Genomic DNA, 27914 nt, shown 5'->3' with positions numbered 1-27914 from the left:
CATTAGTACCGTCACACAGGCCCGCCATTAGTACCGTCACACAGGCCCGCCATTAGTACCGTCACACAGGCCCGCCATCAGTACCGTCACACAGGCCCGCCATCAGTACCGTCACACAGGCCCGCCATCAGTACCGTCACACAGGCCCGCCATCAGTACCGTCACACAGGCCCGCCATCAGTACCGTCACACAGGCCCGCCATCAGTACCATCACACAGGCCCACCATCAGTACCGTCACACAGGCCCACCATCAGTACCGTCACACAGGCTCGCCATCAGTACCGTCACACAGGCTCGCCATCAGTACCGTCACACAGGCCCGCCATCAGTGACCTGTCAGTACCGTCACACAGGCCCATCAGTACCGACATAATGTCCCAAAGAGTTTTCACACCTGAGGAGGCATATACATCCTTATTACGTCGGATGATGAGAGCAGCGGGGAGCTCTCATCATTCAATTCTGGTTCAGAATACGAGCCAGTAGAGGGTAGTGGATCGGAGACCGAGTCAGCTGAGGAAACCATCCCTCCTAAAAGAATAAGGCAATCAGGACCAAGATCAGAAGACCTGCCTACCACCAGCAGCGCCAGACCAGTACTGGAATTACATACGCAACCCAAAGAATCTGGGCCTAGTCCTGTCTTCCCGATGCCCTGACAAACCCCTTATGGTTGCCTGCCAGCTCAGGCTTCCCTATAATCCCCCTTTCACCGCACAGCCAGGTGAACACTACATATTTTTCCAAAATAATTTTATTTGTTTTTCCTTGAAGATTTGCTGCAGTATATGGTGGACCAAACAAATCTCTATGCAAATCAATTTATTGCCTCAAACCCCAATTCATCCTACGTGTGTTCCAATGGCAATGTCTCCCACTAGACAAATTCAAATTGTTCTTGGGCCTTACTTTCAATATGGGGCTTACAAAGAACAACAAACTGTGTGCCTACTGGTCCACCAACCCCATCCACCACATGCTGATATATTCTGCTGTCATGTCCAGGACACGCTATGACATGATTATGCGTTTCCTACATTTTAATGATAAATCACAGTGTGTTCCCCGAGATCATCCTAACCACGACAAATTGTACAAAATTTGCCCCCTAATAAAAAAAATTCCCATGTGATTTGCTGAAGTGTTTGTCCTAGACTAAAATATTTTTGTGGACGAATCCCTTATCCACATTACTGGCCGGCTGCGGTTCATTCAATACATTCCAAGTAAGAGGACCAGGTACGGGTTGTAACTGAATAAACTATTTGATAGAGCCACTGGATATGTGTATACCTTCCACGTGTATGAAGGCAAAGACTCCCAGCCCCAGCCCCCTAATTGCCCAACATATATCGGAACCAGTGGTAAAATTGTCTGGGACCTTGTACTCCCTGTTCAAAAAGGGGTATAATTTATATGTAGACAATTACTACAGAAGCTTGCCCCTTTTTCGTCACCTGTATCATAAAAAAGCCCTGGCTTGCGGTACCTTCAGAAAAAACAGGAAGAGCTTCCCACAATTTAATATCAAAAAGGCTACAAACTGGGGTATTCGCATTTATGAGGAATGAGGAAGTGTTGGCCATGAAGTGGCAGGACAAGAAAGATGTTCACATGATGTCTACCATCCACAATGACACCTTTGGTGGAGAGTCAGAGAAGACATGGTCCCAGTGTAAAGCCTAAATATGTCCATGGTTATAATCTATTCATAGGGGGGCATGATGCTACAACCACATTTATCAACCCAAAAGTCCCGTTACTGGTATGAAAAAGTTGCATTTCATCTTTTTCATATGGTCATGTTTAATTTGTATGTCTGCTATCATAAAATCAGCCGAAAACCAACCCATCACCTACCTCAAATATATTGAAGACATTGTCACTGCCCCGATTTACCAGCACCAGGAAGCATTCACTCTGATAGTGTCGACTTCATGAGCAACATTTTCCCTACAACATTCCCCCCACAGAATCCGGAAGACGAAGCCAAAAGAGGTGTCGTGTATGCAGCAGAGGAGGTGTTAGAAGAGATACCAGCTAATATTGTCCCCAATGTCCCTCCCAACCTGGCCTGTGTATCAGGGATTGCTTCAGAAGTTATCACAAATCCATAAGATATTAGTTCCTCTTATTTTTAACAGACTGCCATTTCCCCGTTTCAAATACCTGTTGGATCAATTGCCTGCTACCACGTTTCTACCTTCCACGTTAACTGACCCTGGCCTGTTTACCCGACGATGCCTTTGCCTGCAGTTTTAAACCATGTTTCTGACTTCCATGTGCACCAACCTTGGCCTGTTAAATCGACCATCTTTTTTGCCTGTCACTTGGACTGATCTTTTGCCCTTCTACTTTCAGTACACAGGGGTCTCACATATGTGAGGGGCTTCAGAATAGCGTTCTGAGTAGAGAAACACAGTTTTTGGTTTTCTGTGTTCCCAGAACAGGGTCTGGTGCCTGGAGGCTTCAAAGTGATTTGGGTGGGAGAAGCCTCTACCCTTGTCCCCAAGCTTGATGGTCCTTCCTGCTGCCGGGACCAATACTTTGGCTGTGTTGACCATATCTCTGCCTCCTGCCTCTGACTATGGATAGTATTTCTCCCTGGACATCTCTGCCTGCTACCTGGACCAATGCTTTGGCTGTGCTGACAGTATCTCTGCCAGTACCAACTATGGACAGTATATCTGCCTGTTGCCTAGACGATTGCTTTTGCCATCGCTGACCACATCCTTGCCTGTTGCCTGGACCGCTGCACTACTAAAACCACAGGTAATTTTGTTATTTGGTATGTACATGCTATGTGTTAGAAATATGAAGGGCCTTCAAAAATGTGATCACTAGTCAGAAAATATGTGTAATTTATACACCTAGAACGCCTGGAGGTGCTACTTGGATGTTGCGCCTCTGTATATGGCCAGGCGGTGTAAAAGTCTCACACATGTGGTATCACTATACTCAATAGGAGTAGCAGAATGTATTTTGAGGTATCATTTTTGCCAAGTACATGCTATGTGTTAGAAAGATCTTATAAATTGACAACTTTGTGTAAAAAGAAATATGTTTTCATTTTCTTTCCACGTTTTCCAAAAACTTGTGTAAAAAAAATGAACCGTTCAAAAGACTCAATGCCTCATAGAATATACATTGGGGTGTTTGCCTTTCAAAATGGGATTATTTTGTGGGCATTTCCATTTCCTGGTGCTCCAGGGCCAAAAGTGTGATAGGTCGTCATGAAATTATATGTGTAATTTATGCTCCTAGAACGCCTGATGACGCTCCCTGCATGTTGGGCTTCTGTATGTGGACATGCTTTGTAAAGGTCTCACACATGTGGTATCGCCATACTCAGGAGTAGCAGAATGTATTTTTGGGTGTAATGGCAAGTATGCATATGCTGTGTGTGAGAAATCACTTGTATTTTTTTACACAAACTTGTCAAAAATAACATTTAATTTTCCCAAGAATTGTGGGAAAAAATTACAACTTCAAAAAACTCACCATGCCTCCTTCTAAATACTTTGGACTGTCTACTTTCCGAAAAGGGGTCATTTGGGGGTTATTTGTACTTTCCTGGCTTGTTAGTGTGTCAAGAAATGATAGGCCGTCATTACATCAGGTGTGATCAATTTTCAATGATTAGCACCATAGTTTGTAGACTCTAACTTTCACACAGACTAAATAATATACACTAATTTGGGCTATTTTTTACCACAGATATGTAGCAGTATAAATGTTGGCCCAAATTTATGAAGAAAAAAATACTTATTTGCAAAATTTTACAATACAAACAAAAAAAAAAGTGTTTCAAAATGTTCGCTCTTTTTTCGCTTATATCGCAAAAAATTAAAAGCCCAGCGGTGATAAAATACCACCAAAAGAAAGCTCTATTTGTGTGAAAAAAACAATAAAAGTTATGTTTGGGTACAGTGTAGCATGACTAATTGCGGTGCTTGAGCAGCTTGGTTTTGGTAATCGTTTTCTTAAATGGGTCAAGCCAGCCAGTTGCATCATTGGCAGCATTAATCAGACAGAACTCTTCCATCCGTGGGTTAGAATTGGTACCTTGGAAGAAAAAAACTTCCTTATATGCAGATGACTACAGCCTTACAGGTTATTGCTCAATTTGAGGAATACTCTAGTTTTAAAGTTAATTGGAGTAAATCAAACATTTTCCCCTTGTTTGCAATATAAACTGGAGCTGCAAGTAGTCTTAAAAATGTAGGTATCTTGGGGTTGAGGTGCAACAGCGTTTGAAATCTTATGTAACCAATATTTTTCCCCTTATACAAAGGCTCAAGCATACTCTAAGCAACTGGACTAAACTGCCCCTGAATCTACTGGGGAGAATTAAAGTGATTGTAAGGCCACATGTCTTTTACAAATCCCTTTTACGGAACAGTATTTTCCCTATGCTAGGGTCACCAGTAATATATTTGCACGTTGCCATCACATCCCATTTCAACTGTCACTTCTCCAGAGAGAATAAGTTCAATGCTTGCAGTCTTTCTCCACAGCCGAGACCTCTAGTCCCTTTATTAGCTTTGATGCCCTTCTCTGAACTCTTTCCAGTTCCAGCACATCCTTCTGGAAATTATCTACTATACTGTAATCAAATACTTCTAACCAAAGTGTTAATTGTTCCAACAGTTGCTATGTAGTGCCCCACCTAAGTTCTTAATTAAGTGTCATCCATCTGGACATTTCCTGTGTAAGGAAAAATCGTAAATCACTTTTTTTTAATCATTACACTAAAAGTAAGATGTGCGTCTGTGAGATCCTTGGAGAGAGACGGGATGAGCTAAAACACCTGTCAGTTTAAATTTGTTGAGTGTGTTCCATAAGGATGTTTTTCCTTTAGGGTATTCCCTCTTAAGACAATTGTCACTGGTACAGATATCCCCACTGGAATATTTTCCTTTACCTCCTCTACTGGTGACCTGTTGTGGGTTGTGTGCGAGTGCTGCGTATGAAGAGGTATGTTACAAAGACCCATTAAGCTTACCCGTTCCCATGTGAGTTCTTCTGCTGCTCGATCCCATTCTAAAGCATTCCAATTCATGTCATCTGCATAAAAACAATAAAAAAAAAAGTCAATGAAGTAAAGACTAACTTCAAACTCTGGGGGAAAGAAGACATTAAATATGCCATTTAGTGATCAGCCCAGTGATGGCAAGGAAGAAGACAATACCAGTGCTCAAACACATTCCTATTTGCTGTAACCAGTTTCTCCTGATAGTTTTTTTTTTGTTATAGATTATTCAGGATATGTATTTTCACACTTTTGCCTAAATGCTGGAGGAGGAATTAAAGTTGGACTCAACTCAAACAGCTAAACAGACAAGCAAAATGCATATATAGGGTTAGTTTAACTAGCAAAAGGATTTTTACTTTTGTCCTTTCACTAAGAGAACATTTCCGCCGGCTAAGGCATTTTTAAAGAACCCAAGACACACAAGTACTGCACCAAAAAAGCTAGATAAAAATATCCCAGTATATATAGCTTGGAAAAGATATTAGTGAATTGGGTATCCTCCCGTGTGGAATCCTCTGAGGAAGATGAGGAAATCTCTTCTATGGGAAGCATAAAAGCTCAGAGGGAAGAAATGGATTCTGGAGTAGATAGAGGGAACTTGCTTGCATATTTATATCTGATTTTAGCCTGCTCCCACTAGGACTAACATGTTTAATTTTGCCAGCTTACACTCAACCATTAGCGAAGTGTGAGCTGGCAAGACCTGCTGAAACATTACCAATGGGCTAATAATCTGACATGTAGTGAGGGATAACCCAACAGCAGTATTCATGATTTGCACTGAGGTGCAGAAAGCATTATACCTTCTGTGACCAATCACCGCAGGCAATGAAAGAATCGACACCTAAGTCCTGTACTAAACAACTGAGATAAGAAAATTTCCTAAAAGCAGTAACGAATCCTTCAAGAGTTTCTTGAAAATCTGATACTTTATTTCATGCATCCCTCTGAACATTTAATGCCCTTCCTTAATGCCCAATGTTGTGTGAATTGCTTTGAAGAGCTATTCTGTTTCATCAGAAGGAGCCATCCTCCTCCAACATCCTGAAAAACCTGAATGGCTAAGATGGAGGACATCTCTTCTCTCATAGAATCCATCAAACCTTTGAAAAAGTTTGGGTGGAGTCGCTAAAGTCAAACCTGTATACCTGAAGGTATAAAATATTTAATTTTAATTTATAAATTCAGACAGATCTATATATTTAGGTACATCTTAACAGTGCTAAAAGGTGAAAAACTCCCAGTTAAGGTAGAGATCATGTTCCATCATCTTTGTATCTGGCCACAGCAGCCAATGAATGACAGCACTAAACCTGGAAGTGATACTGCCAGAAAAGAGTTGTGGCTTGGGTGGCAGGTCAGTGTTTTTTGTATATGATCTGAGACTTTTGTTTCCTATTTCAGGTAGGTGAAGTCTCTTGAGGCCTGGAAGATAAATTAGGGAAACGTCCACCTATTGTCTCCTTTCAGCAAAGTTTGTGAGAGTTGACCTACTCCCCAAGGACAGCAAGTTAAAGCGGGGTTCCACCCAAATTTTGAACAATATCTGTATTTATTCTCTTCCTTGCCTAGATGCTGACATGCCGTTTAAAAAAATTTAAATCGCCGTAATTACCTTTTATTTTTCTATTCTTCTTTGCACTTCCTGGTTCTCCTCCCATGGGAGCAGGCGTGTTTCTAGCCTCTCCCAGACTCCTGGGAGCTAGTCTCAGGCTTCCCAGGATGCCACTGAGCATGTGCGGGAATGAGCGGTGAATGCTGGGAGCACAGCATTCACCACATCCAGGAAATAAATGCTTGTGGGCTTCAAATGCCCACAATGAAGATGGAAACCGCCTGCAGTGAATAATATAAGTTATTCGTTCCGACGAAATCTGACACAGGCGGACATATTACACACAATATGTGAGTATGTAATGCTGAGAAGAAAAGTTTGTGAATTAACTCAAAAAAAAAAAAAAAAAAAACGATAGATAGGTGGAGCCCCGCTTTAAACAATGCTTACTAAGTATGTGAGAGGGCATAGCCACCAGGAGGAGCTGTGCCTTTTGATTAGCCTAGTGTTCAGCCTACCAGAGGCAGAATATATTCCAGAGGTCTTCTGAGTCCCCCAATGAACACAGGGAGAAAAACAAAAACTTTAAAAAAAGACACAAGATGCTCAAATAACAGCAGTCTTTCATAAAGAGTACAATCAACAGTAACAAAAAAAATTATATATATATATATATATATATATATATATATATATATATATATATATATATATATATATATATATATATATATATATATATATATATATACACTGTAAATTGCAATTATTCTATGCATACTGTGTATTAAAAAGCATCCTGCTACAAGTTTTCTTCAAGTTTGTAAATACCTTGTGCCCCATTATTTCCATCAGCTGCATCCTCCATTACTGCATCATCTTCTTCATTATCTTCTTCATCCTCATCTGCCTGTTCCCCTGGTATCTCAGGATTTTCACCAATGACCACAGGATCTATTGGAGCGTTGGCAAGTTGGACAAGAGCAACGTTGTTTGCAATTACATTACCAGCATCTTGCACCTAAAGCGATTCAAGTGGTGTCATTAAGGAGAATTTAGTTAAAAGTGAGTTGAGCAATAAATCAAATACATTTAAAATGTCTGTAAAAGATCTTAGAACATTTTGTAAAGTAAATGTACTTTTACTGCACATGAAAAGATAGAAAAAAATACACCTAGACTCTGCACTGTACATTGTTTAGAATTTGCTTTTGTATAAAACATGTCTTCTTACAATATATTTTATCCCTTAACAAATTATAATACCTTATACTGCTGATATCAAGAAAACATAAAATGGGAAGAGGAAGTAGTAATAGGATGTCCAACTTATCAGTAAACTTCATTACTTGAAGAACTGTACATGATATCTGTATGGATGGAGCGCCTATTCCACTAGATCCAGACATTTACAAATGAGAAAGTCCGCCTACCAATTTTTCACACTTGTGATGTGGACACAGAGGAAGGGGGCAGAATGTATAGTTCTGATGAAGAGATGATCACGTCTGTTTAGTTTTGAGTGGCAACACTTCTGGTGCCTCCATAACTGATGTTTGCCATGACTGTGGCATTGTCCAACTATATTATCGGTTGGTGTTCTTACAGTAGTTGAAAAATTGAAATGACAATTGAATCAGTGTGTAAATAATCAATCTGCGCAATCCAATACTATATCAATGCAATTAAATAAAAAAAAAGTTGCTAGTGAACACCCACCATAAGTGATTCAAACCTTAGTGAGCCAATATACAGTATACAACAAAATGATGTAGCGCAACTTACAAAAAATAACCACAATATAATAAAACTGCAAACAATAGTGCAAAAAATGTGTACAAAAAATATATACAATTTAATGTATATCTAAAAATATCAAAGGAGGAAACAATAAAAGCGCAAACAATTGTGCAAAAAATATACGTATCGTATGTATAAAAAATAGTCCAATGTATATCCAAAAATATCTAAGGAAAAGAAAACGATATCCAATCTGAATCCACTCCAATCACCAAGATTAGCCTCTCATTTCACTGCCGTGACCCCTGCATTACCACCAGTAGGTCTCAACACATATTTTTCCCTCTCTGGGGATGAAGACAAACTGCTGCTGCTTCAAATGCCTCTTACTCGGATGGATGGATTATTAGATTTCCAATCCCCACTGCATACATGCAGGAAGAAAAAGCACACAGATCTAGTGCTCTCTGTTTAAAACTTCACATTTATTTAGAAAATAGTATAGTATTGCACTTAAGGCTGCAGAGCTCTGACACGGGAGTCAGTACGTGCCTCTGGCATATGCTGCTATCTGCAGCTCTCCATGTGTGATCTGATAGCGCCACTCTGTGCAAAACAAACAGTGGAACAGTGGAGGCAAGTACGACGTTTGTTATTTAAAAAAAAACAAAAAAAAAACGAAGCTTTACAAATCATTTTAAGTCTCAGAAAACGTGAGCGAAACAAAGATAGGTCTATAACATCTTAGAAAAATAGGAAAATCAAAAGAAAAAAAAGAATTTTAGTCTGGAAATCCAACAAATAAAACGTTTCCGTGGCCCCTCCACTCCGTGCCAAAAGCAGGACATTAGAATAAACCCCCCTCCCCCAAAACAGTAGGAGTAGTGGCTCCTCAGTGGCCCAACAAGCATGTAGGACTCCCAGGATGTACACATGTGTACACCCTCCAGCAGGTTCTGGGCCTTCCATCAGCACGGGCATAGAAGAATCTGTCAGTGAGTAACTAAAACACACAGTTAGCCCCAAACATTAACGGCAGCACCAGATCTGCATAAAACAGGAACTCCCGAATTGCATTATATAGGTGAGGCCCCTTATCAGGCCAGCTGGCCCAGGCTCACAAATCGATCCAGTTGTTGGCCTCCACAAGTGTATCGAAGAAACGAACCGTGCCCCGATGGGGAAATCATAGACGGCTGGGGTATAGCATGCTATACTTTATGTTTTTGCCATGGAGTTCACGTCTCACCTCATTGAAGAACCTGCGTTGTTTCTGAACGTATGCAGAGAAATCCAGGAATAGCATCACCCTTGTATTTTCATAGGGCAATTCTGGAGGTTTCCTTGCTTCCGCCAGGATCATGTCCCTATCCCAGAAATTTAAGAACCTCACCAGAAATGGTCGTGGGGGTGCACCCTCCGGGCGAGCTCCAGTAGGCATCCTGTGTTCCCTTTCAACAACATATGTAGGTGGCATCTCAGGAAGGTTCAGGAATTTTTGAACCAGGTTTCAGCAAATATAGCAGAACGGTTGCCCTCCGCACCTTCAGGCAGACCCACTACGCGTATTATGTTGTTGCGCTTCTGCCCGTTCTTTGCGTCCTCCACTTTATGCACTAGTGAACTCACCAGCGACTGTAAATCCGTGATCTGGGAAGCCTGAGTACCTTTCTGATCCTCCACGGTGAATATCTGATCTTCAGCCTTCATGAGCCTCCCCTTGATTTTATCGAGATCATGGTGCACTCAGATGCCAGGTGGTCGATGCGGACCATCATCATGGCTTTGAAGCCTTGTATAGCTGTGAGGATCGGCTTTGTAATAGCATCTGGTGCCTTCTCCAGGAGTGTGGGAGAGTGGAGCCTCTAGAGCAGAGCAGAAGGATGCCATGTCTGGAGATAACACCACTGGGTTCTGCGCCATCCCCCTCCCATGCTGTGTTCCGGAAGCCGAGGCTAAGATGGCACCTAGCATACACGTGACCTGCCCCTTCCCCGCTCACTGAGGCTTCGGGTCTTTGCAGGATTTTCCTCTGCCTATAGCTGCCATAATTGCTGTCACAGGGGGATCCCGGATGAGTAGGGGAGCAGATAGAGGTCTGGATGGCATAAATTGAGGCTGTTAACAGGACGGAATGACAGGATTTGCACGGAGCTCAGGATTCACAAGTCCGATCAGGCTCACATCCCGGCCACGCCCCACCTAAAGTTCTACTTTAAAGGGTTTGTAAACCCTTAATTAAAAAAAATAAAAACATACATGCTTTTATGTACCTGCTCTGTACAATAGTTTTGCACAGAGCAGCCCCAATCCTCTTCTTCTGGGGTCACCCGCCGGCGCTCCTGGCTTCTCCTCTTCATCAGGTGCCCCCTACAGAAAGCCGCTTTCCATGGGGGCACCCATGCGGGCTCACTCCCGAGCTGCATCTATTGACAGAGAAAGCAGAACTCGGCCGCGCTCCCCACTCCCGTGTCACAAGTTTTGATTGACAGCAATGACAGCCAATGGCTCCCGCTGCTATCAATCTATCCAACAAAGAGCAACAGCAGCTGGAGCCGCTGCGCTCGTGCACATAGCACAGGAGGTTTTTCACCTTCATGCATAGAATGAAAAACAGTAAGACTTTGCAATCGCTTTGAGTACTCCAATCTGTCAGATGTTTGTGATAGTGAGCCCTTGCAGATAGCCAACTCACGGTCCCCCAGAGCACATAGTCTAAGCCCCAGCCTGCTTCTTCACTAGGGCCACTAATGGACTTGCACCAAGCTGAAACCAGGTTGCAGCCCCCGGGTACATGCCCAGCTGAGTATCACTAGCGTGTGCAGAGTACAATGACAGGAGACAGAAGAACATTAAGGAAACATGCAGAGGTCGGGGTGGGTAGCAGGCAAGCACAGACAAAGGCAGGGTCAGTACACGGGAAGACAGACACAGAATACACCTAATAGTAAGGAAACAGGAGCTCAGAGAACTGTGAAGTTGCTCGGACAAAGCAGGCTGCACTAAGCACATGTATATTTAGGGAAGCAAACTGAAGGTGGGCCAGGAAGTGATGGAAGGAAAAAGAAGTATAAATCCTTAGAATAGCAAGTGACACCCATAAGTGAGCACATAAGCTAAACACATGTAAAAGGAGTCAGGGGGCTAGGAGAAGCACTGCAGCAAGGAGGTAAGAATTACACAGGCAGGGAAACTAATGAGAAATTGGTGACACAATTCCGGAGATTGGTCCAGCAAAGACTAAGGCTGGCCATACATTATTCAAGTTTTTCGTTAAAATCAAGGGGTTGAATTAAAAAAATAAGACAAAAAAAGCGCATGCACGGGATCTCGGAGACAGACGCGCTCTGAACCAGCTCCGCACGCTCTGACCCAAAGGAGCTATAAATAGCACAGGCAGCAGAGACTAAACACCACAGACCTATCTGTAAACATCCCAAGACGGTAATAAACCGGAGGGCGACAGGTCAGCCCAAGAATAGGCAATACAAACAGCCTAATAACAACGGAGTGGCAGCGCCCTCCCCCGGACACAGGCTGCAACCAAAGATGGCGCCGGGACGTGGAGAGACACAAGTCGGCACAAGCACAGATACAGGCATGGACAAATCTCAGAGAAAGGAGGCCAAAGGGATCCAGCCTGAACCAGAGCAGGTCAGGGACCCCTTCTCCTTTCAATCATCTGGAGACATGGATCCAGATGAACAGGGTGAGTCCCTATCACAGCCCTCATCTCCGGCCACATACAGGGACATACAAGAGCCTGCAGACTCCCCAATGTCCTCCATGGACAGGAATATGGCAGAAATGACTGATGTCATATTTAGCCAACCCAGCCCTGACATTTCTGCACCACAGTCAGTACACTATGCAGGAGACGCTGTGTTTTCCACAATGCTGCAACAGGAGCTGTCTAAAGCGTGCTCCATCATTACCACTGACCTCAAAAGGGACATACATAGCATTGGCGAAAGATTTCAGATGACTGAAACCAAGATGGACAGCACAGTCAAGAAGGTTAATCAAAATTCCAATATGATTACTGACCTCCAAGACAGGCTGGAAGAGGCCTACACTAAAATTGAAGATTTGGAAAACCGGTCCCGCAGATATAATGTGCGTATAAGAGGCCTCCCTGAAACTCATACTGACTTAGAAGGAGCCATGAGAGAGCTAATGAAAGAATTGATTCCTGATATAAACACACACCAAATTGAGCCCTGACTATTTGTTAGATCATAATTAATTTGTTTGTTTTATGTTTCCTACCGTTATTATGGGATGGCAAGGTACTGTACCTGTCCCCTCAGAGGGGGGGATAAATATGGCCCCCGGAGTTGGTGTAACCGATGGGGAACTCACCTGCCCTGGACTTGTGGCCCTCGAGACGCGGGGGGGGGGGGGACTGGTGTAGTGCATCCAAAAATTTTACAAGAATATAGTAGAAATACTCAAGTTCCTGTTTGCTTACCCATAGGTTACTGTTATTTGGGTCGGTGCGGCCATACATGCCACCCATTTACAAGACTACCTTCCTCCGAGGATGAGGGTACCCACCTGCCCTGGACTCGCGGCCCTCCAGAGCAGGGGGGGGGGGGGGGGACTGGTGTAGTGTATCCAAAAGTTTTACAAGAATATAGTAGAAATAGTCAAGTTCCTTTTTGCTTACCTATATATACCTGTTATTTGGGTCGGGGCGGCCATACATGCCACCCATTTAGGAGACTACCTTCCTCCGAGGATGAGGGTACCCTCGTACACACACTACCGGACATTGCATCCGGGCAGGGTTGAACCCCAGATTTAAGCTAACATGTTAACGTTTATTAAGAGAGACGACACGGGCCTAAGGCCCAATGATCATTTTTCCTTAATTCAACTTGTCTTTTTTTCTCCCACTTTCTCCTGATCCCACCCTTCATTCCGAATCCTGGCTCCACGCTCTAACCTCAAAACTTGGTCCTGGCGGATATGGAAGCTGATTAAACCTATCCCAGAAAATGTATCATATCATTATGTGACACAAGGTAAGAGTGCTCTACCCTACCACGATGGCTAAGACATATCCCACTGATTATTATTAGTAATCACCCACAATGTTCATGGCTTTAGCTCCCCAACTAAAAGAACCAAAGCTTTTCAATACTATCATGCACAAAAAGCTGATGTATTCCTACTGCAGGAAACCCATTTCTCTAAAACCTCGGACCATCGATATCTGAATAGCAAATATCCACAATGTTATATAGCCTCTGGACGGGGAAAAAAAGGAGGAGTGGCAGTCTGCTTTTCAAAACAGACCTCCTTTACACCAGTGACTATAGTTAAGAATAAAAATGGCCGATACATTATGGCGGTTGGACGCCTTCATATCATATTATGCCCCAATTCTGGACAGATGGAATTTTTTGGCAAAATGCTTAGGATATGGATGCCCAGAGTACAGGGACAGGTGATCATGGGGGGAGAGAGCAACATACCATTAGACAGGATTATGGACAAATTAGACCCCACCAAAATGATTCTTAAACGACCACCAACTGGGAGCAGTAAGGTAGCATGTATTCTCCAATTCTATGACTTGATCGATGCCTGGAGGGAGAAAAACACCCCACAGTCAGGGATTATACGCACTTTTCACAGGTACACCATACCTACTCTCGGATAGATCACCTTTTGGTACATACTCCCTTACTCCCATACATAACATTGGTTAAAATTCTGTCCACCCCCTGGTCTGATGATTCCCCGATCAAAATATCCACAGCAGGACTCTGGACCAAACCTCGTCCTTCTCCATGGAGACTTAATGCAAGCCTACTAAATGACCCTACACTTTACACTGAAATTGAGAAAGAATTATAATACTTTTGGACCAATAAGTCATCGGAAACGTCCCCCGCGATAAATTGGGTAGCCCATAAAGCTGCTATATGGGGTAGATTAATCCAAATAGCCGCCAGAGCGAAAAAGACCCGAGAACAAACAGTTAGGCAATTAGAAGCAAACTTAGACAAACTAATGAAAGAACAACATACACACCCCCAGGTAGATATAAGACATAAGATAGATGAAGCGAGACTAGCGCTAAACTTAAGCTTGACTACTCAAGCGGAAAAAAATATTCGCTGGTCCAAACACAAATATTATACAATGGGGATAAACCAACCACAATGTTGGCCAGAAAGTTAGTACCTCGAACATACACGCCAACTTTACCTAAGTTGCGACTATCAACTGGGCACAAAAAAATCCTGAACTGATTCTCCGGGAATTTCACAAATTCTACGTTAAACTGTATAGCCCACCAAATAAATATTCACAAACCAAGGCAGCAATGTTCTTTCAAGACGTTCTGTTACCCCAACTCACACACGCCCATACAGAAGTGATGGATAAAGAATTCACAGATCAAGATGGCTATCAAAACTATACATCCCTCTAAAGCCCCAGGTCCAGATGGATTCTAAGGTCATTATTATAGAAAATATCAAGAAATTCTAATCCCCCATTTAAGTTCTTATTTTAACGACCTGAGATGGGGTAACAAAATCCCTAAACACGAGAACGCAGCAAATCTACATGTTCTACCAAAACTGAGAAAGGATCATGGAGATTGCGCTAATTACCGCCCAATCTCCCTGATCAACACAGATCTAAAAACAATGACTAAAGTTCTAGCCCTTAGATTAAATTCTTTCCTCTCACAATACATTCACCCAGACCAGGCAGGCTTTGAACCAAACCGTCAAGCATCGGACCAGACTCGCAGGAATATAAATTTAATTTCGGCTATCCAATCTGATTAGGATAGTAAGGGACCTAGACGAGGCTGCTTTCGCTGGACATCCAGAAGGCGTTCGACTCTCTATCTTGGGAATATTTATTTGACGTGCTACGTCGTTTTGGGTTTGGTGAACACTTTCTGGCCCTCCTTCAAACGCTGTATGAAACCCCCACAGCATCCTTAATGCTCAGAGGATACCCATCCCAATCCCTTGATATTAGGAGGGGAACTAGGCAGGGTTGTCCATTGTCCCTTTTATTATTTGCCCTAGCAATAGAGCCATTGGCTATTAAGATCCGAACCTGTTCAGGTGTCAAGGGTATTATATGTGGCGACAGGGAGCATAAGTGTTTACTTTTCGCTGACAACCTCCTGCTGGCCCTGTCATCACTTATCACCTCCCTCCCCAATCTATATGCCATTATACAACCGGTTTTGGAAATCTCAGGCCTTAAAATTAATCATAATAAATCTAGGGCATTGAACCTCTCTTTGCAGAGGTCCACCCAGATAGCACTCGAACAATTCCATCAATTTATATGGGAGCCGGAAGTCCTTTCGTACTTAGGAATAAGACTGACCTCATCTATACAAACTTTATATAAACAAAACTATCCTGCTTTGTTCAAAAGACTGACAGAAGATTTAGCCAGATGGTAGATACACCCCCCATTGTGGTTTGGTAGACTACACTCGATAAAAATGAATGTATTGCCGAATGTATTATACTTATTTCGTACTATACCTGTGTCACTGGTCCGCTCCGACCTGCAGACATTCCAAAAAAAGATTCTTCAGTTTATATGGGGGGACAAGAGGCCCAGGGTGAACAAAGGTACACTCCAAAACAGAAAGGGGGACTTGGCCTGCCTGATTTACTGAAATACTTTAACGCGGCCCAACTTACTAAATTCCACTCCCAACAACCCCAAGCTATATGGATGACAATGGAATTTTATTCCTCTCACCCTAACCCAATTTCACATATTATGTGGTTTCCAATGAAGGAGAGACCGATTATACTACGCCCTACCCTTTCCTTCTCACTAAAAAACTGGGATAGACTTTCAAGGACTCAGAAATTCAAGTCACCCCACAACCCGCTAGCACCTCTATTGAGAAATAGAGACTTCACCCCGGGCCTCACCCCCCTGCATTCGAATGGAGGACCAACAAGGGTCTAATACGGATAGCAGACCTCTGTGATCACAAAGGTATGCTGACCGAGAGAACCCTGGTAGAAAAATACCAAATACTGAACATTATAGGCTCACCCAAATACACCATTATATACAAACCCTAGCTCGTAAAGGTGATTTAGCAACAATGACTCCTATGGAACATATGTGTAGACAATATGACAAACTCAGGGGTCATATATCTGCTATATATACGATATTGACATATATCGCAACAAAACTGAACTACATGACGCTATGGGAACGAGATCTTCAAGAAAATTTGGATCCTGAAGAATGGCACTCGATTGTAATGTCAGCTTCTCGATCACTCACCAATACCTCGATTATAGAGGATAACTATAAGGTTTTATTAAGATGGTATATACCATGGTATATATACCGGCCAGACTGGCCACTTTTGTGCCCGAAGCCGCCCCGGAGTGCTTTCGGGGATGTGGCAAGATGGGAACGGCATATTATATATGGTGGACATGCCCCAAGGTCAGAAGATTTTGGATCAGGGTCTATAACCTCATATACAGTGGAACCTCGGTTTAGGAGTAACTTGGTTTGAGAGCGTTTTGATTTGCAAGCAACTTTTCTTAAAAATTCTGACTCGGTTTGCGAGTGTTGTCTCACAAGACGAGCAGAATACAACCTAATGGGGCCTGCAGTACTGCATTTGGCCTGATGTGCGGGGGCGCCATAGCCGAGCAGAGCCGAACAGCGACAATCGCAGCCAATTGCTGCCGTTCGGCAATGCTCAGAAAGACACGGAAATAATCAGTTTCTGAGCCTTTCCGACGTTTGCCGAGGACAGCCGACGTGTCCTCGGGCCTTTCCGGCCATTTCCAAGGCTCTCCCGCACCCCCCCACCTCTGGCCGCATGCGGTATCGCATCCCATTGAAGTCAATGCGGAACTAATTCTTTTCGTTTCCATTGACTTCAATGGGAAAACTTGCTTTGATATGCGAGTACTTTGGATTACGAGCATAACCCTGGAACGGATTATGCTCGTAATCTGAGGTTCAACTGTACACCCTGCCCGGATTAACCTGGCGAAGTCCACGACGCACGCACTCCTGGGCGGCAGGGTAGCTGAAGCCTCAAAACATCAAAGAAGGCTTCTTACATTTATATTTATATCAGCTAAAATCACAATAGCAAGAAACTGGAGGTCTGCAGCCTTACCGTTTGACCAACTTAAACACAAAATGTCATGGCTTGTGCTAAATGAAAGACTAACAGCAATAGTGCAGGATAAAATGAAATTGTTTAATAAAGTATGGTATCCATGGATCAGATACCTGACAAATGATCCCCGGACAATCACAAACTAGGACCCTTCTTGAAGGGCTGGTCTAGAGCGTGGAGCCCCATCCCCCCTTCCCTCTCCCTGACCCCCTCCACTACTGTGAACCCTCCCCCTTTCTTTTCTTTCGGGCTCTACTCCCTTTCTTTCCTCAGCAAGACACTAACCTAATGTGGTCTGGAGAGGCCCCGTCGATACCTGAGGGGGCCAGACCCCCCCCCCCAATAGATGGGAGGGGGGCTGGTGTTTCCCTTGAGGTGGGCTGCATTCCAAGGCCCATGTTATAGAGCATGTCCATGGCCATAGGCTATGATATGAGGATTACGGTGCAAGAACCACAGTAGGATATGTTCTATACACCACAAGCACTAGAACAAACAAGATACAGTCCATATCAGTATAGGTTTATTGCTTCTGAAAATACAAGAGGTAGACTCCTTGTATATTTTATATGTATGATGTACTGTGGCCACTGTGCAATGCTCAATGTAATGTCGAGATCTTTGTAAGGGTTCTATGAAAACTTTAATAAAAACCATTGAAACATAAAAAATAAGCCAATTCCCCCATCCACACATAGAGGTGCATGAAGGAATCTTTCCTGCAATGGAATTGTATTCTGACAGTGGGCAAATAAGCAGCCCAAATACTTCTTAAGACTATAAACTTCCCTAGAAGGAGGGGCGGCATTGACTGACCTGGCATTTTCCCAGCAACACTTCTAAACCGGTAGAAACAAGTTTAGAGTCTTCAGATCCAGAATGGGCTGAACTCCTGTAATCTGTATTGAACCCTAAAGAGGTTCAAGTAAAAGGCTCAAAAACATTCTCTTTGTGGTACAGGGGTAAGTAATGACCCCCTGGCTCAAAGGCGGTTGGACAGCTAAAAGCGGATCAATCTGCTTTGATAGGGAGGACACAAAACTGGAGAAAATATAGAGCAGAGGAGGTAAAGTGAGAATTTCCAGTTTGTAACCCCTTGAAACACCCAAGACCCAGGCATCAGATGTCCCAGGACAAGAGAACATAAAGAGATCTACCTACTTTGAGAAGTAGGGTCATCCTGTTACCGTGCAGGAGTCTTGGCTGATTTGGAAGGCCATGTCTACTTGCAAAAGTATGTTCTGGTCTTAGACTGAGCACTGAAGGAATGTGGGAGGAAAATGCCCCCACCCCTCCTCCCAATCATAATCTACTTGATGTAGGAGCCATGAGATGTTTGCCTGTAAAGAGTAAACGATCAAGGTGTTTCATGCAGGGAAGTTCAGTTGACCAGCATTTAAAGGATAATCACATCTCTAGGGAAAAAATAATAAATGCACATTTTTGACTATGAGGATACTCACCAGCATCCTCGCAACCCATTGAGAACTACAAGTCCAACTGCCGCAGTGGCAGATCTCTGTAAATAAATGATGCGGCTATGCAGGCAGAGCCCCGCACAGCTGCACCAATTTCACAGCTGCAGGCAATTTTTTTTTTTTAATTAAAAAGAGGTTTTACAGTCCTGCTCTATGTAATGATACTGCACATAGCAATCCCTTATTTCCTCTTTGCCCGTCCCCTACTAGCACGGACGGCTCCTTCTTCCTCCAAATGGAAATCCATGTGGGTGCTCCATTAGCAGGCCATGTTCTGTGGGGGCACCCGTGCGCTTCCGATCCAGGCTGTTTGCGTCCATGGACACACAGAGATGGTAAACCACACCCCCACCTCAAAAGAAGTTTGACAGCAGTGGAAGCTTATGACCAGTGTCTCGCTGTGAGACCAGGAAGAAGGGAGACCGGTGGTGCAGGACAGTGCTAGATTAGTGAGAGGAGCCAGGTGTGTAGGAATGGGGGTTGGGGAACTGTTAGTAGGGTTTTTTTTTACATTATTGCAATTAATGCATTAACCACTTGAGGACCACCCGCCCCTAATGTACTGCGGACAGGTGGCCTGCATAGGCAAAGCGGTGTATTCATAAGTCTCTGCCTCTTTAGGGGGGTACCTGGGTCCCACCAGTTCTGTGCTTATGGCACTGCTGGACATCTTCCGATGTCAAAGAGAAGTAAAGAAAGCATGATGAGTCTTTCTTCTGCTTAATAAAAGTTGAACTACATTGCATCTGAGAACCACTAACCAAAAATTCTATTTTAAGCTAAACGCCAACTTTTTCACTAGAACTAAATGGAATGATCAATCCCAGCATAGATCATACCTCTGTACCATGTTGCCCAGTTGTCTGCAGATCCCCTGATGTTCTGGGTTTAGTTGTGTCTTTGTACCATGTGGCACTCTGTATAGCCTGTTACAGACTGTATCCCGTCCACAGCCACTTTCTGCAGCAGCCAGAACCTAAAACACACCCTTCTGTAGTCTTTCAGACTCTGCAAATGATGCAGCTTCCTTCACAGCTCTGATGGTGGGTGGGATTGAATACATTCTAATCAGCATTCAGTCCTGCCCAGTCACACCTACAGGAAGAGCCCAAACCTTCCAAGTCCCGCCTCACAAATTACTGCATTATTCAAAAAGGAAAGCCCATCTTATACACACATACACAGCCTGCAGGGAAAGCTAGCTGTGCTGATGCTGGGATGGATTGAATAGATAGCCCTGTTTCACACCAACACCACATGAAAGTCACCTGACTTCCAGCACAACTATCATTCTCAGACATACCAAGTCCCCTGCGAGGTGCGGGAGCCTCCCGCATTTCGGGAGCGGCTCCCGGACACCCGCAAGTGCTGCCCGATATCCCGGCTGTGGGGCTGATCCTGGATGATCCCCTGGTTTACAGTCGGGGATGATCTGTGCAGCAGGAGGGACAGCTGTGAACACCGATCTCCCTGTATAGCTGACATCCACTTCTCCTTCTCTCCCTCCCATGGCTGACGGCTTAAAACCTAAACAGGGAGATCGGTGATCACAGCTGTCCCTCCTGCTGCACCGATCATCCCTGATTGTACCCTGTATCCTCCTCCTCCAGCCCCTCTCTGTGTCCTTATACCCCCCCTGTTCTTCTCCCCCCGTCCCTCTGTGGCTTCCCTCCGTATCCTTCAAGCCCCCCCTCCAGCCTGTTCTTCTCCAGCTCCCTGTCCTCCTCCTCCTCCTCCTCCGCCCTACCTCGTCCCCCACAGCCGGCTTCCCTCCGCTCCTCTCCCGCCGGCTGTGGGGATCTGTCAGGATGGAGAGCGGAGGAAGGGACCAGTCATTTAAGGGCCCCTTCCTTTTATGAATTGGACACAGTGAGCGAGATCGCTTCTGTGTCCTGTGAAAACTGAGCAGAATAACCTGTGTGCTGCTCTGCTCAGTTTATGAATGGACAGGAGCCGCTGTCTCCTGTCCATTCATCTTCATGGACAGGAGACTGGGGAATCTCTGTCCTCAGCTTCTTTCTCTGTCTCAAAAGGGGAGATGTCAGTGTTCTGTTTAGACCCCTGGTATCTCACCAAAGCCCCCTCAACAGGGTTGATGAAAAAAAAAAATTGCAAACAAAAAATGAAAATTGTAAACAAAAATGTAATTAGAAAAATAAAAACCACTGACACCATCCACTGCCCTACTGACACCATCACCGCCACATACTCCCTACCCCTTCCCCAGAAGCACTGTGAAAAAAAATGTTTAAAAAAAAATTAATTTAAAGAAAATAATAAACAAAATTGTAATAAATAACAGAGAAAATAATAAAAACAAAAAACTACTGACACACTGCTCTACTGACACTGTCCACTACCCCCACCCCCAATCATTGTAAAAAACAAAAATTAAAAAAATTAAAATTGTAAAAAAAAATAATAAAAATAAAGAACTACTGACACCGTCCATTGCCCTACTGACACCATCCTGCACATACTACTCACCACTATACACTCCTCACATGCACAATTGACCCACCTACATACAATCCACACTCTTCTCCTGCACATACTACCCACCGCCATACACTCCGCACTGTACATTCCCTATTTAACATTACTACATTCTGCCCTATGCAAGTCATCTCAGACTCTATAAAACCACACCCCATTTAAGCCACGCGCAATATGTAGCACAGTTTAAGTCATGCCCACCTCCCCGAAATGAGTTTGCGACCTCCCTAAAATGAGTTTTTGCAGGTTGGAATGATCAATTCTTGCGCAACTTTGATGGATCATTGTTTGTTTAACCCTCACCTCTCCTCCCTGGTTATTCTTGTTGCATAAAAACTTCCTTCGTAGAACATTCCATTCACACCTCAGTGTAGTGGAAACGCATGCTCCCTCTCGCAGTTTCTTGCATGTTTTTTAAGCATAAACGTGCATTTAAATGGGCTGTCCTAAATGTGACAAATGCACCCAGAGTAGCACTAGAACATGCACAGAAAACACAATGAAAATGCATACTTTTTCTTGCGGATGGCCCTGTGTTCGGAAATTCGCAGATGTGAACAAATGGTAACCCAAGCATGATGTGCGTTGCCTCACATTTTTGAAATGCGGGTTGCTGGTCATTTGGAAAGGAGTGGATGCAAATGCAGCCTAAAAATGGTACTCCAAAAGTGATGCACATTGCTATGTGGTTTCAAAATGCATGCATTTTTTGCAGATTGCTGTGCATTTGGAAGCGCGCAGATGTGAACGAATGGTAAAGAAAGTACACTGCGCATTGCCACGCATTTTCTAAATGCACAGAAAAGCATACATTTTCTTGCAGGTTGCTGTGCAAAAAGGAGCAGATGGGAATGAGTGCTAACGCAAGCATGACCTGCGTTACCACTAGGGATGAGCCGAACACCCCCCTGTTCAGTTCGCACCAGAACATGCGAACAGGCAAAAAATTTGTTCGAACACGCAAACCCTGTTAAAGTCTATGGGACTCGAACATGAATAATCAAAAGTGCTAATTTTAAAGGCTTATATGCAAGTTATTGTCATAAAAAGTGTTTTGGGACCTGGGTCCTGCCCCAGGGGACATGTATCAATGCAAAAAAAAAGTTTTAAAAACGTCCGTTTTTTCGTGAGTACCGTTTTTACGTCCCAGGCCACATGCCCTCCCAATGTTGAGGGCATGTGGCCTGGTACGGTTCGGGGGGGCGCTCTCTCGTCCCCCCCTCTTTTCCTGCGGCCTGCCAGGTTGCGTGCTCAGATAAGGGTCTGGTATGGATTTTTGGGGGGACCCCCACACCATTTTTTAAAAAAATTTTGGCGCAGGGTTCCCCTTAATATCCATACCAGACCTGAAGGGCCTAGTATGGAATTTAGGGAGGTCCCCCACTCCATTTTTTTTTTTAATTTTGGTTCGGGGTTCCCCTCTGGGGAAATCCCATGCCGTTTTTATCAATGAACTTTTATTGTCGGACCGACAATTCATCAATAGCCGTGAGTAGTTTTAAATGACTTTTTTTCCTTTGAAATGTAATTTTGCTGTCAGACTGTTCTAAACACAGGAAACATGCGGCCCTTTTACAGGCATACTATAGATACCACCCAGGTACGAAATTTAAAGGAATATTACACTTTTATTGTTTCACTTTAAGCATTATTAAAATCAGTGCTCCCAAAAAAACGGCCGTTTTTAAAACTTTTTTTTGCATTGATACATGTCCCCTGGGGCAGGACCCAGGTCCCCAAACACTTTATGACAATACCATGCATATAAACCTTTAAAATTAGCTCTTTTGATTTCTCCCATAGACTTTTAAAGGGTGTTCCGCGGCTTTCGAATTTGCCGCGAACACCCCAAATTGTTCGCTGTTCGGCCGTGAGTTTGACTTGAACTCAAAGCTCATCCCTAGTTACCGCACATTATTGAAAAGCATAGCATGGTGTGCATTTTCTTCTGGGTTGACGTGCATTCTGAAACGTGCGGATGCAAATGAATGGTAAGTGTGTGAAAAAAAAGCATCCCATCACATGATGCTGCCACCACCATGTTGTCATGGTGGGGATGGTGTGTTCAGGGTCAAGTGCAGTGTTAACTTTTCTGCCACACACAGAGTTTTGCTTTTAGACCAAAAAGTTCAATTTTGGTCTCATCTGACCAGAGCACCTTCTTTCACATGCTTGCGGTGTTCCCGCAATGGGTTCTTGCAAACTGCAAACGGGACTTCTTATGGTTTCTTTCAACAATGGCTTTCTTCTTGCCACTATTTCATAAAGGCCAGATTTGTGGAGTGCACAGCTAATAGTTGTCCTGTGGACAGATTCTCCCACCTGAGCTGTGGATCTCTGCAGCTCCTCCAGAGTTACCATGGGCCTCTTGGCTGCTTCTCTGATTAATGCTTGCCTGGTCTGTCAGTTTAGGTGGACGGCCATGTCTTGGTAGGCTTGCACTCATGCCATACTCTTTCCATTTTCGGATGATAAATTGAAAATTGCTCCGTGAAATGTTCAAAGCTGGGATATTTTTTTTTAAAGCTAACCCTGCTTTAAACTTCTCCACAACTTTATCCCTGACATGTCTGGGGAGTTCCTTGGCCTTCATGACGCTGTTTGTTCACTAAGGTTCTCTAACAAACCTTTCAGGGCTTCACAGAACAGCTGTATTTATACGGAGATTAAATTACACACAGATGAACTCCATTTATTAATTAGGTGACTTCTGAAGGCAATTGGTTTCACTAAATTTTAGTTAGGGGTATCAGAGTAAAAGGGGGCTGAATACAAATGCACACCACACTTTTCAGATATTTATAAAAATAATAATACATTTTGAAAACCATTTATCATTTTCCTTCCACTTCACAATTATGTGCCACTTTGTATTGGTCTATCACAAAATCCCAATAAAATACATTTACATTGTTGGTTGTAACATGAGAAAATGTGTAAAATTTCAAGGGGTGTGAATACTTTTTCAAGGCACTGTACATACACACACAGTGCTCAGCATAAATGAGTACACCCCTTTTGAAAAGTAAGATTTTAATCAATATCTCAAACACAAGAACAATTTCCACAATTTTGACAACACTGAGTTTTATAGAACATTTGTTTAGCTCATTACATGAAAGTAAGGTCAATAATATAACCATTACATTATTATAACCATCAATGAACACCATCAATGAAATGCAGCTCCCCAACACCAGCAGCACTCATGCAGCTGCACAGAAGGACACTGCCACCACCATGTTTCACTGTAGGCAGCATGCATTCTTCTTTGTACTCCTCACCGTTGCAACACCATCAGATTCAAAAACATTTATCTTGGTCTCATCACTCCACAGTACAGAGTCCCAGTAGTCTTTTTCAGCATAGGCCCTGGCAAATTCTAGGTGGGCTATTTTTGTGCATGGGCTTTTAGGAGAGGCTTCTTTCATGGACAATACCTATGCATGGCATTCCTCTGCAATGTACGCTATACTGTGTCACGGGAAACAATCACCCCAGTTAGGCTTACTACTTTAGTTAACTGCAGTGAACTTGGCAATTTTCTTCAACCTTTCTCATCAGAAGATGCTGCTGTCGAGGTGTTAACTTCATGGACAGCCTGGACATCTGTGAGATGGTTGCAGTTCCATCTTTGGTAAAGGTTTGTATTACTTTTGCTATAGTATTCTAAAATAAATAAAGCTTTGCTAATCTTCTTGTAGCCTTTATCTTTGTGTAAAGAAATAATTTCCTCTTTCTCAGGCCTTGTGACATTTCTCTTCCATGTGGTGCCATTGCTGATAAAGAAAACCCCTTCTACATCTCTCTCTATCTATATCTCTATCTATATCTCTCTCTATCTATATCTCTTGCATATTGAGCTATTTGCTCTTACACCGAGGCCTGCAAGGCATCAGTCTACACCTGCTGGGCCCTTTTGACAGCCTTATTAGATATACATTGTCCTCGAGTGTATGCCTTAAAGGCATCCCATATGCTTTCAGGAGTAGAAGATCCCTCATTAAACTCCTAGTATTCTGTAAGAACAGGCGGAATCTATCACATAAGGATGTGACACCCAATAGGTTCCCAGTCTCCATTGGGCCGCATCCCTAGAATGGGGAAGATATAATGTAATTAACAATTGGGCATGATCAGATAACCCACTTGGCAGATACCTATCATCTATTATATCGGCTAGAATAGCAGGGTTAGCAAAAGCCAGATCTATACGAGAGGCAGTCTTGTATGAGGTTGAAAAACATGAATAGGATCTGACTAAAGGATTCTTCCAACGCCAAACCTCTAACAAACCTGCCGCCTGAGCCCAAGCAGAAAGGTCCACTGAGAAATGTTTAGGGTGAGCCAGCCTATCTAAAGTAGGATCAAGTATGGCATTAAAATTTCCCATAAATAGGAATTAAGCTGGGCAGCAGGGGGTAAACCTCTCCAGCAAACTATATAATAGGGCTCCAGAGAAAGGAGGAGGAATATACACATTAATAACTGTTTATCTCTGGCCCCACAGCAAAAACACAACCAAAACGTATCTTCCCTGGGAGGTCAGAGTAAACATGTTCTATTGTACAAGACAAAGATTTGCTAATATTGAGACCCCTCTAGAGAACGTAGAGTAAGAGGCATGAAAGGTCTTCTGAACCCAAGGTTTCTTAAGTGTCAACAGTTTACTGCCCATAGGATGTGTTTCTTGCAGTAGCATCATATGTGGAGAGTGGGTTTTTAAATAATGAAAAAACAGCGCTCTTAAATTTAGAATTAAGGCCATGGACATTCAAATGACAGGATGGAAAAATTTGCTTGATCACGTGACACCATTGAAACACTGGAAGATATGATACCGAGACATAAAACCACAATGCGATATAATGCATTTTAAACAAAAAAAAAAGGTTTAGCAGAACATATCCAAGAAATACTAAATAAGCTCAACATGTATGACCATATAAACACATATAAAATATATAAAAACACATATAAAACATATAACACAAATCCAACGGGCATTCTAACACACACCCTGCCTAATCTCCAGACAAAAAAAAATAGGCAATTATATAGTACTTGTCCTATATTAAAAAACACCTAATAAAATTCCCCCCCCCCCAAAAAAAAAATATATATATATATTAATATATATATAAATAAATATATATATATATATATATATATATATATATATATATATATATATATATATATATATATATATATATATATATATATATATATTTAATATATATATATATATATATATACACACACACACACACACACACACACACACACACTATGGTGAAGCAACAGGACATCTTCTCAGCCCACACCCAAAAGCAAAATAATTGTTATTATATATATATACACACACACACACACACACACACAGACACACACAGACACACACAGACACACTATATATAAAAGAAATGGAACAATAAATGTAGATAGCAGGGGGGATGGCTTGGTGCGGTGCGGCTTGTTGTGATCTCTAGAGCTCTTCCTGGAGCTCCCAAATAATCAAACGTTTTATTTATCTCCTCTCCTTTCCTAAATGTAATGTATAAATAAATGAAGGCGGTCAGTTCTCTTAATGGGTATCAAGCCAGAGGCAGCAGCAGGAGTTTCAAAAAATGTGTCTGGCCTCCATCTGTGATGCGTAATCTGCTGGGATAAAGTAAGCTGAACCTAATACCCTTTTCTCGTAACCTCTTGTGCACCACCATTTAAGATTTGCGATTTTGTTGGACCTCTTTGGAATAATACTGTAAAAAAACAGCTTAGTGTTTTCAAATGGTATATCCTATTTAGCCCTTGCGGGTGCTAGTACACGTCCCGGACGCAATAATTTAATAGCCAAAACAAAAAGGGTCTAGGAGGGGCCCCTGGTTTGGGTGGTATCCTATGTGCCCGCTCCATCACAAAGGTGGGCGGGCACATTATCCAGACCCAACAAGTTAATCAAAAGATTTTCAGCAAACTCCATTTGCTTGGATCCCTCAGCCCTTTCAGGCAAACCCAAAACATGAATATTGTTGGCTCTCAGGCGATTTTCTGTATCAATAGCATGATTTGGAGTGCTCTCACCTGTACGGACCGCAACTCTCTGGAATGTGAATGAGTCGTATCCTCCAGCATAGAAACCCTGTTTTCCCCCTCTGACATTCTGGATCTGAAATTGTCCAAATCCTTTTGGATCAAGCCGATATCTGCAGCCACAAAGCTTATTTTTTCTGTCGGGGAATCTTTGCATTCCCTTATTGCTGCCAGGATAACTGCACCTGAGGGGGAATCCTCTATTAATGGAACAGAGGGAGCCTGAGGGCTGGCTGCCATGGTTGACTTTACGTTCCTGCTGGTAGAAACAGCTGTGAGTGAGGCGCAAAGAGCTGGTCTGCCGGATGTCACGGACCAGGTCTGGGACAGCGACATTGACCCTCAACCCACA

At 43.1% G+C, this 27914-nt stretch overlaps 1 protein-coding gene across 4 annotated transcripts in view; it reads right to left on the bottom strand.

The window, feature by feature from the left end:
- Positions 1 to 27914, bottom strand: part of MARCHF6 (membrane associated ring-CH-type finger 6) — a 1314422-nt gene that overhangs the window by 978244 nt on the left and 308264 nt on the right. For all 4 annotated transcript variants that reach the window (XR_012244456.1, XM_073630743.1, XM_073630744.1 and 1 more), the window contains 2 exons: positions 7424 to 7613; positions 5008 to 5069 (listed from right to left, as the gene is read on the bottom strand). Coding sequence is in view for 3 of the 4 variants with exons in the window: in XM_073630743.1 (XP_073486844.1) it covers positions 5008 to 5069; positions 7424 to 7613 (252 nt within the window). In the remaining variant the exon portion in view is untranslated. The remainder of the gene's footprint in view (positions 1 to 5007; positions 5070 to 7423; positions 7614 to 27914) is intronic.

Source organism: Aquarana catesbeiana, linkage group LG05, assembly GCF_042186555.1.
Source record: "Aquarana catesbeiana isolate 2022-GZ linkage group LG05, ASM4218655v1, whole genome shotgun sequence".
Taxonomy (NCBI): domain Eukaryota; kingdom Metazoa; phylum Chordata; class Amphibia; order Anura; family Ranidae; genus Aquarana; species Aquarana catesbeiana.
The sequence above is the reverse complement of the archived record's forward strand: the minus strand, read 5'-3'. Positions and strand labels throughout refer to the sequence as shown.